Source organism: Phocoena sinus, chromosome 7 (genome assembly GCF_008692025.1).
Source record: "Phocoena sinus isolate mPhoSin1 chromosome 7, mPhoSin1.pri, whole genome shotgun sequence".
Classification (NCBI taxonomy): domain Eukaryota; kingdom Metazoa; phylum Chordata; class Mammalia; order Artiodactyla; family Phocoenidae; genus Phocoena; species Phocoena sinus.
The window spans coordinates 110,143,494-110,154,063 of record NC_045769.1 but is presented as its reverse complement, the minus strand read 5'-3'; the positions used below and the strand labels follow the sequence as shown (position 1 = coordinate 110,154,063).

Here is a 10,570-nt window from a genome sequence, read left to right as displayed (position 1 = left end):
TGGGGTTTTCCTGAAGTCCCATCATAGCCATCAAAATATTAGAGATGCTTTGGAACCATTGAATCTACTGCAGCACCTTCTCTTGCTCAGGCTTTCACTCAAAACTGAGACATTACGAACTACTCAGTAAGTGTGTCAAATGTATATGTTGCCTCCAGAATCCAAAGTGACCCACCAAACGCTATGCCTCTTTATTAGTGGTAGGGGCACAAGCTGCAGTAACTCATTTCATTCGGGAGGGGGCATCTCAAAATACCCCAGACCAGAGAACCTCTAGGAGCATCAACTAAGCGACAAACTTTTGGATTTTTATGAGGTTTATCTCCCATTCTCAGTCATGCAAGTGTATTAAAAAGAAATCTAGGGTATTTGAAACATCTTCATTATCAGATCCAAACAGCGTCAGTGTAATAGAGCAGGATGATGACCTGATGAAAGACTGTTTCCTGTAGACCGGATTATGACATAGAGCCAAAGATTCAACATCTTTGAGGAAAGATGATGAAGGTATACTACTGCTATTGTTGCCAGGGGAAAACAAATTCTGGTAGGTTTTTTTTTTTAATTGGTATTTAGAGGGAAAAAAGTGTCCAGATCAATTACCAGTTGATCTGATTGCTGCAAACCAGTTACCAGGAAGGTCAATTTGTTCTAAAGAGACATGAAATCAGATGCAACTGAGATTAAATTTATGATAATCCTTTGTTCTCTGAAATCAGTCTTTTGCACAAAACTAATAGGCAGGATAAATGGGGAATCCCTACGTCTTTGTTTTCTTTACTGGTGATGTTGATCTCTGAAATTTCCCAGGGGATGTTTTATTTCTTTTGTGATGTGTGGGTTAATTCCTGGGCTTCCACTTGGCCCTTCCTACCATGATAGCAGCCTTCGTTCTATGAGTCGGAGAGCCACTGTAGGGTTTTACCAATTAGTGCGTATAGAGAAAAATATACAGAGTGAGTTCACTGACCACTAGACCTACTGTGAGACAGACTTGGATGAAAACTCCATGTACCACATGACTCCGTAAGTCACCCATTTGACTAGTAAAATGAAAAGTATTACAGTTTTAAGGGTCAAAATTTAAGGTGGGTCAGCAGGGCTGCATTCCTTCTGTGGGCTCTAAGGAAGAATCAGTTTCTCTGCCTTTCTTAGCCCCTAGAAGCCTCCGACTTTGCTTGGATCATGGCTCAGCACACTCTGACCTCCACTTTTCTCATCACATCTCCTCTCTCTCTGACCCTCCTGACTCTGTCTTATAAGGACCCTTAAGATGCCATTGGCCCCATCTGGATAATTCAGGATAATTTCCCATCTTAAGATCTTTAAGGACATCTGCGAAGTCACCTATTCACAGGTTCCATTCTGGGGCTTAGGAAGTGAACTTCTTCAGCCCATCCAGTAATCCTTGAAAATTCTGGGTATTTTCCTTCCCACAATACACAGTCACTCTGGTAAATGGCCGTAGATCCCATGTGGGAGATGAGGAAGAAGAATGGCCAAGTTGCAGGGTCTTTCCTAGGGAGTTTTCCCTCCCCTTCGATTTAAGGGGCCCTAGGGCTGTAAACTGGCTCAGGTGTGAGAATCAGGTGACGGACAATGACCCTACAATGTATAGCTCACATCAGGTCTGTGGACGCCACAACTAGAACACTTTTACTTCTTAATATCGAGTAAAACTTTAGTGGAGCTGCACCACTTCCCATGCCCACCTGGTTCCTCTGAGAGTCCTCCGCAATGTCAGTGGTCTCAGCAAACTGCATGGGATGACGGACACATGAGGCTGGAGGAACCCGGAATTGCCCCCTCAGTGCCTTTAGCCTGCTTACGTATCAGTAATCATTGGGCCACTTTATCACCATAAAAGGAATTTCTGACATGCCTACTACAATGATAGACAGGCAGGCTTGGAGGAAATTACTGATTGACCAGGATATAAGCCAAGTGCCTGATGTGGCACTACATAGTCAGACAATCAATGGTGTTGCAAAATCTTAGAAATCAGACAGTCATAACTCTGTGAATATGTCCTGATGTCTTAATGCCTTTCTGGAGAGGGGAGGGAGTGATGCCTAAGATCTCCAAAAATGACAGAAGCACCGCATCCCTCCACCTTTATCAACAGAGCACGAGAGCAGACCAACTGTGAGCTGCAGGGAAATCGGAAGAGTCGATTTCTTGTCACTTACAGAGGTGTCAATAAAGGCAGATGTGTATTATTCCAAAGACAGGAGACTAAAGCAGACTGTTCAGAAGGACTTATAGCTCGAGTGAGATCTTAGATTATCTGTGTAACATTTTCCACTGGCCATGCTGTGGTGAGGAAGGCCCATCAGTTTGTTCTGAGTGACAACAGCTTGGTATAAGTCCCACTTAACCCTGGGATGTCCCACCAATGTCCTCCCATCTGCATGTCCCCAACACCCTCACTCTTTCATTGACACCCCAGTACCTCACATGTATTGAGCTAACATGTTCCCTTTTTGGCAGCATCTGTGAAAGCTTCCTTGGATCCAAATCCAACCAATCAGATAACACCTCATACAAAATTTAACCCACCCTTAATTAATGCATAAATACTTTTGTTTCTGTAATCTGGTCACTTCTCCCATTACCCTGTCATCACCTACCCCCAGCTGATGAAGTCCCATCTACTTTGAGAGTCCCCACTGGTGTGAGCATTAATAAAGTTTTATCTTTTATGCTTGTTGCTGGTTGTCATTGGCACAGCATACAGGAAGCTCTTAGATGGCGGATCGCCCAGGGGAGCCCTTTGGGGAGGTCAACACACGTGAAACAGGAGAGGTGTGTTGGGAGAGACAGTTCTCCATGGGTCTCTCATTTCTTGCTGGGTATGCCAAGAGTGCAAGTCCCTGACCACCCTTTCCCCTGGCCATTTCTCAGGATTGTGTTTGCAACAAGCAGCCTTGAGAGATGTGGTAATGTTTTTTCCTGGAGCAAAGGGCAGGCTTGCATACTGCTTGCCATAAAATAGGAGGTTCCCCAAGCTCAGTGTTTCCCAGCTGTGATGCAAACTCACTGTGCGCACAAAAACTATCAGGCCCACGTTGCGTCACCACCGTGGGATTGTGGAGGCAGTGGTGAGAAAAAAATCATGCATGTGTAATGCTGATGCTGCTCTCTGTGCTTTGGGTAATAAAGTCCATGCAGTGAAATTTGATCCAGGAGTCTGGTAACTTCTGCCAGCACCCATGAAAGAGGAACAGGCCAACATACTAGCTTGGAGAGAGAATGAAATGAAAATCTCAGAGCCCGGAAGGTACAGGAAAAGGGCAACATAGAGCCACAGAAGAAAGCCCAGAAGAATGTGGTCAAGGACAAAGCTGTTGGTGCTTTTTTTTTTTTTTTTTTTGCGGTACGCGGGCCTCTCACTGTTGTGGCCTCTCCCGTTGCGGAGCACAGGCTCCAGATGCGCAGGCTCAGCGGCCATGGCTCACGGGCCCAGCCGCTCCGCAGCATGTGGGATCTTCCCGGACCGGGGCACGAACCCATGTCCCCTGCATCGGCAGACGGACTCTCAACCACTGTGCCACCAGGGAAGACCGTACAGCCTTTTTATAGATAAATACCTGCCAGAAGAGTCTTAGACTCTTTGAAAGGGACTTGAGACTCACTACTATATTTGCTTCGTAAAAAGAATGAGCACCAACACCACGCACTGAAGGCAAACCCTGAGAAATGAAAAAAATAAGTAAAGAAGAGCAGGCAACCAAGATCACAAATTTAAAGAGGTATATCCAGTTCCCTGGAAGAAGTCTGCAGCAAACGTAGAGAAATTCAAGGACATTCTACTTTTTAATTTTTATTTATTTATTTGGCTGCATCGGGTCTTAGTTGCAGCATGCAGTGTCTTTTGTTGTGGCTCGCAGGCTCTTTGTTGTGGCAGGCAGGCTTCTCTAGTTGCAGCGCACAGGTTCTAGAGCGCACGGGCTCAGTAGTTGTGGCGTGGGCTTAGTTGCCCTGCAGCATGTGGGATCTTAGTTCCCCAACCAGGGATCGAACCCAAGTCCCCTGCACTGGAAGGCTGATTCTTAACCATTGGACCACAGCGAAGTCCCTCAAGGACATTCTAATAGCCAATGTTCCTGTCTTAGACTTTCCTTCTCCAGAACTTCCTCCTCCTATACCTCTCAGAAGATGGTTTAAATTTAACATAGAAGACTGTAATAGAGTAAGACAGTTAATACAGACAAAAATGGGAAAACACCAAGCCAGTGATGATACAGGGGAAGCAAACACCCATAATATTCTAAGTGAAGAGGCCTGCCTGAGGCTTGGGAGACGGTACCTGTGCTTTTGTTGCCTCTGTGTTTTAATGATTCGTTCTGATGGATTTGGACTAGGTAGACTCTAAGCTCTATGAGGTTCAATTTCTCTGGAAAAAACTAAATGGCTACTGGAAATAACTTTTTTCAAGCAACTTTTATTTTCTCAACTACAGGGTAGTAAAGTAAAACAGTATGTTACATGTAATAATCCATTATGTTACAAAATATAATGCAAAATAATATGGAAGTCTAAAGGCTACCTTGAATTTGAAACATTCCTTCCATCATGCAATGGAAATTGTGCACCTTGGTGTGAATACACCCTTCATGCATCTAAGTTAAATCAGTTACACACTTTTAAAATAGCTTTATTGTGACACAATTCATATAACATACAATTCACTAAGTGTACAATTCATTGTTTTTTAGAATCATTGCAGAATTGTGCAACCATCACCCACAATCAATTTTTGAACATTTTCATCATCCCCAAAACAACTCTGTACCCGTGAGCAGTCACTTCCTATTTCCCACCAATCCCCCACCCCGCACCATCCCTCAGCTGCCACTAATCTACTTTCTGTCCCTATGGATTTGCCTCTTTTTGACGTTTCATATAAATGGAATCATACAACATGTGGCCTTCTGTGACTGGCTTCTTTCACTTACAATAATGTCTTTAAGGTTCATCCATTTGTAGTATGTATCAATACTTCTTTCCTTTTTATGACTGAATAAATATTCCATTATATGGTTGTACCACATTGATGTATCCATTTATCAGTTGATGGACATTTAAGTTGTTGCTATTTTTTTGGCCACTATGAATAATACTGCTGTGAACATTCACGTACAAGTTTTTGTGTGGACATATGTGTTCATCCCTCTTGGTATATCTATGAGTGGAATTTCTGTCCATAGGATAACGCTGTTTCAGGAACTGACAGACTTTTCTTTTCACAAAGTGACTGCACCATTTTACATTCCCACCAGCAGTGCAGGAGGTTTCCAATTACACTAACTGCTCACCAGCGTTTGTTATTGTCCCTTTTACTATAGCCATCCTACTGGGTGTGAATTGGTATCTCATTGTGCTTTTGATTTGTATTTCTCTAATGACAAATGAAACTGAGCATCTTTTCAAATGCTTATTGGTCATTTGTATATCTTCAGAGAAATATCTGTTCATATCCTTTGCCTATTTTTATTTTATTTTATTTTTTATACATCTTTATTGTAGTATAATTGCTTTACAATGTTGTGTTAGTTTCTGCTATACAACAAAGTGAATCAGCTATATGCATACATATATCCCCATATCCCCTCCCTCTTGCGTCTCCCTCCCACCCTCCCTATCCCACCCCTCTAGGTGGTCACAAAGCACCGAGCTGATCTCCCTGTGCTATGTGGCTGCTTCCCACTAGCTATCTATTTTACATCTGGTAGTGTATATATGTCCATGCCACTCTCTCACTGCATCCCAGCCACCCCTTCCCCCTCCCCGTGTCCTCAAGTCCTTTCTCAACGTCTGCATCTTTATTCCTGCCCCACCACTAGGTTAATCAGTACCATTTTTCTAGATTCCATATATATGCGTTAGCACATGGTATTTGTTTTTCTCTTTCTGACTTACTTCACTCTGTATGACAGACTCTAGGTCCATCCACCTCACTACAAATAACTCAGTTTCGTTTCTCTCTATGTTCTTTGCCTATTTTTAAATTGTTCTTTGCCTTTTTGTCATTGAGTTATAAGATACTTTGTATATTTTGGATATAAGTTGCTTAACAGCTACATGATTTGAAAATATTTTCTCCCTTTCTGTGGATTTGTCTTTTCACTTTTTTGATGGACACCTAAGAAGACTTTGCCTAATGCAATGTTATGAAGACCTACTCCTATGTTTCTTAGACTCCTTCTTCTAAAAGTTTTAGCTTTATTTTTAGGTATATAATCCATTTGGAGTTAATTTTTGTGTATGATGTAAGCAAAGGGTCCAACTTTATTCTTTAGCATGAGGATATCCAGTGATGTAGCACCATTCATTGAAAAGATTATTCTTTCCCCCATTGAATTATCTTGGCACCCTTTTTGAAAATCTGTTGATCATAAATGTGAGGGTTTATTTTTAGATTCTCAATTCTTTTTCATTGATCAATATGTATATTTTTATGCCAGTACCACACTATTTGATTACTGTAGCTTTGTAGCAAGTTTTGAAATCAGGAAGTGCAAGTCCTCCTACTTCTTTCTTTTTAAGATAGCTTTGGCTATTCTGAGTCCCTTTCATTTCCGTATAAATTTTAGTTTGTCAATTTCGGGGGGGCAGCTGAGATTTTGATACAGATAATGTTGAATCTGTAAGTGACACACATATCTGGATGGAAATAGATGCCATGCTCTGTACTGCTCTTTTTTTTTTTTTTAATTAATTATTTTTGGCTGCTCTGGGTATTTGCTGCTGCACGCAGTCTTTCTCTAGCTGCGGTGAGCCAGGGCTACTCTTCCTTGCCGTGCGTGGGCTTCTCACTGCAGTGGCTTCTCTTGTGGTGGAGCACGGGCTCTAGGCACGTGGGCTTCAGTAGTTGTGGCACACAGGCTCAGTAGTTGTGGCTTATAGGCTCTAGAGCGCAGGCTCACTAGTTGTGACACATGGGCTTAGTTGCCCTGCGGCATGTAGGATCTTCCCGGACCAGGGCTCGAACCTGTGTTCCCTGCATTGGCAGGCAGATTCTTAACCACTGCACCACCAGGGAAGTCCCTATACTGCTCTTAACAGAAGGAAAATCTGAAGACTGCTGGGGAAGTAGTTAAATTTCCCTTTTACAAGTAAAGAAATCAAATGATTAGGTCTGCTTTTTCTCTTTTAAATGATCTCTTTACCTGATAAATCAGCATGTATTATAGTCATTGACTTTGAATCTCATTTTGCCATTTAGTCTTGGGAGGAATTTAACTTAATTTAATCTAGTACTGGACAGGCCATTGCAATTCTCCCTTGATTCACCTACACAGATCTGCAACTTCTACATTTAACATTCATTTGAGATGTTACCATACCTTCCCTTAACTATAAACTGCATAATTGTTTTCAAATGTAGGTTTAAATATTATTCAGGTATGGTGAGGCCAACAGATCAGAAAACAATTGCCATTGAAAAGACGGTTTCTCACAATTCTCAGAGGAGGGGGCATGCCTCACCATGCAGGGCCACATGGGAAGCAGAAGGGTTAGCTAGGAGGCAGAGAGAACAAGGGTATAATATGGGCAAGAGTTTTTATTGTGGTTCCCAGGGGGAGAAATGGGCGAGGCAGGGTCAGCAGGCTAAACACCTTTAGGATGGCAAGTGTGAATAATTTCAGCAGGCTCTGGGGTATAGGGGATGCCTATTACTTCTAATATCAGGAGGGGTACTTTTCAATATGATACACATTGTGCTGGGTAGAGACAGTGTCAATACTGTATTGTTAGGAATATGTTTGGTACTAGAAAGGATTGTCGTTCATATTAGACAGAATTGATGGTACTTGTCAGGAGTCTCCAGGGAAACCCCTTTGTACTGAGGCTCCATCATTTGCAGAGACGTGGATGGACCTAGAGACTGTCATACGGAGTGAAGTAAGTCAGGAAGAGAAAAACGAATAACATATATTAACGCTCATATGAGGAATCTAGAAAAATAGTACAGATGAACCTATTAGCAAAGCAGAAATAGCGACACAGACATAGAGAACGAACATACGGACACCAAGGGGGAAAGAGGGGGGTGTGAAGAATTGGGAGAATGGGATCGACGTATACACACTACTATATAAAAAATATTTTTTCTCACCTGGGGTATTAAAGTTTTGTAGGAGAAAGTTCTTATTCTTAGGAAATTCATACTGAAGCATTTTAAGGTGCAGCATCTTGATGCCTGAACTTATTTCCCAATGGTCTAGGAGGAAAAAAGTGGGTGTTGACAAACACAATCACACGTGAGAGGATGGGTGAGAGCATAAAGAAAGCTGATGTTAAAAATTGTTGTGCAAAATGTTGCAAATTGTTAAATCTAGGTGGGTGGAATCTAGATGTTCATTATGCAATACTGTCAACCCTTCTATGTGTTTGAAATATTCCTAAATAAAAAAGTGAGAAAAAAAATAACATAGTGGTGAAGTGCTTCCAACAGTCAGCTTAAAGGGAAAAACTAAAGCTAACCATGATGCAGAGCATTGTTTATTCCTAGACAGAAGCCTGGATGAGATTAGATATATACATTTGTCCCAGACCGGTTGCTTTCTAGATACACCCACTGCACCCCTTTGCTAAAATCCGGAGTCTCCTTTAAGGGAGTGCTTGGGTCCTGATGGTGAGGTCAGGCTAGCCTGAGCAGTCAAGAATCTATCCAAACACCATTGCGAGTGTACTTAATGCCACTGAATTGTATGCTTTAAAACAGTTAAAATGGTAAATTTTGTTATATATATTTTACCACAACAAAAAAATTTTAGAATCAGCTTGTTATAGTCACACACGCAGCGGGGATAAAAACCTGCTGGGATTTTGACCAGGATGGTAGTGAGTCTCTATCACTTTGGAGAGAATAAGAGGTTTTCACGTTGAGTCTTCCAGTCCATGGAGATGGCATGTACCTCCTTTAAGTCTTCCTTAATTTCTCTCAACGTCATATTATAATATTTGGAGTATAAATCTTGCCATCTAATCACATTTGATTTTAAAATGTTGTTGTAAAACATGATACCTTATTTTACTTTCTTCCTTTTTTATGATTTATTTATTTATTTTACACTAGGTCCTTGTTGGTTATCTATTTTTTTTTTAATTTAATTTAATTTTTTTTTTTAAGACAGAGATTCTTTATTTAAATCAGCAAACTCAGATTCTTCAAGCCCCAGCCCATGGAGGGCAGCCTTCCCTCCCCAGTCCCCTCACCCCCACCCCTTAGCCACAGAGAGGGGAATGGAAAATGAGAAGCCTGAAGGCCTCTGCCAGGGCAGGCTGCCTCAGAAGCTTGGTGAGTGCAGTCCAGCTGGAGCTGGGGGAGCAGCTGCCACAGACCCCTCCCTATAAATTAAGTCCCTGCAGCCACAGCTGTGGGCCAGGCATACTTGTGGGGAGAAGGCCATTAGGCAGCATCCCTGATTCCCAGTCAAGGAATGGATTAGGGCACAGGGCACAGGGCTCAGGGAAAGAGAGGCCAGAGAGAAAGAGAAGAGGTATGGTGGGGAGAAGGGGTGATGCCCCCCTAATTTTGGTCCTGGGGAAAAGAGGCCAGTTGGTCCAATTTTGGTGGATTTGGAGAAGGGAATGTATTAGTAAGCACGGTGGGGAGGCCACTGTCAGGCACCCTCAGAGGAGACAGGCCAGGCCCCAACTCTGGCAGAAGGGAGTGTGAGAGCTCCAGGGGCTCTCAGGGAATGTCACTGCTAAAATATATATATATACACACACACACACACACACACACACACACACACATATATATATATATATATATATATATATATATTAACCATTCATGGCAGGCAGGGGCAGGGCTGTGGGTGGGATCAGAGATCTGGCATGGCATCCCGTAGCTGGTCATGCCTGCCTGAGATGCCCCGCGGTTGGTCCCCATCTGTAACCCAATCACATTCTTGCCCTCCTGCAGCTGGTCGTCTGAGAAGTTCCGAGGGTTCTCCTTGGATTTCTTGGGAAACCAGTTGGGATCTCCAGAGAAGAGCCCATTGCTCTGGGTTACCGCCAGCCCACCCAGGTTCAGCAGTGTCCGCTGCACACAGGCCATGTTCTTTCCTTCCCAGAGGTCCACAGTCTGGAAGATGTCAGTGGAGTTGATGCCGTAGCGCTCGGCTGCTTGCAGGAACTGGGAGATCTGCTCCATCTGCTTGAAAGCCATGGTGGAGGACTGGATCTTCCTCACTGGGGCCTGCCCCTCGGGGTACAGCCCATTAATGAGCTCACACAGCACCGTGCCATCCTTGAGCCAGTTCTGGAAGTTCTCGCGCCCAGGCTGGGGCCGGCCCACATCCTTACGGCACTGGGCGGTGGTCCATTGGATCAGAATCTGCTCCAGGTCTGCATCGTATTGTTTCTCAATCTTCTGCTGCACTTCCCGGCTCAGGCCATAGGCAGGTCCCCTGCTGGCCATTCCAAAGGGTGGTGGTGTCTGGGGGAAGCGTTCACGCGGGCCGGAGAGCTGCGCACTCAAGGCGGGGTCTGCAGCGCGAGTGAAGCGCCGGGCCGACCGCTATCTATTTTAAATATAGCAGTGTGTACA

At 43.5% G+C, this 10,570-nt stretch overlaps 1 protein-coding gene across 1 annotated transcript; it reads right to left on the bottom strand.

Moving 5' to 3' along the window:
* Window positions 1–7,468: 7,468 nt before the first annotated feature.
* Window positions 7,469–10,514, bottom strand: LOC116756394 (transgelin-2-like). Its single transcript, XM_032636642.1, has 3 exons — window positions 9,832–10,514; window positions 8,123–8,227; window positions 7,469–7,524 (listed from the first exon to the last, which is right to left on the bottom strand). The coding sequence occupies exons 1-3, from the start codon at window positions 10,439–10,441 to the stop codon at window positions 7,469–7,471; spliced, it is 771 nt and encodes a 256-aa protein (XP_032492533.1). The 5' UTR covers window positions 10,442–10,514.
* Between the last annotated feature and the right edge of the window lie 56 nt (window positions 10,515–10,570).

Excerpts from the sequence above, each read along its gene's own strand:
- LOC116756394 (XM_032636642.1), bottom strand. The coding sequence starts at position 10,441 with ATGGCCAGCAGGGGACCTGCCTATGGCCTGAGCCGGGAAGTGCAGCAG. Across the intron at positions 8,228-9,831 it reads GATCTCTGATCCCACCCACA|ACCATTGGGAAATAAGTTCA; the intron begins GCCCTGCCCCTG and ends TTTTCCTCCTAG. Across the intron at positions 7,525-8,122 it reads ACAAAACTTTAATACCCCAG|CTAACCCTTCTGCTTCCCAT; the intron begins GTGAGAAAAAAT and ends TCTGCCTCCTAG.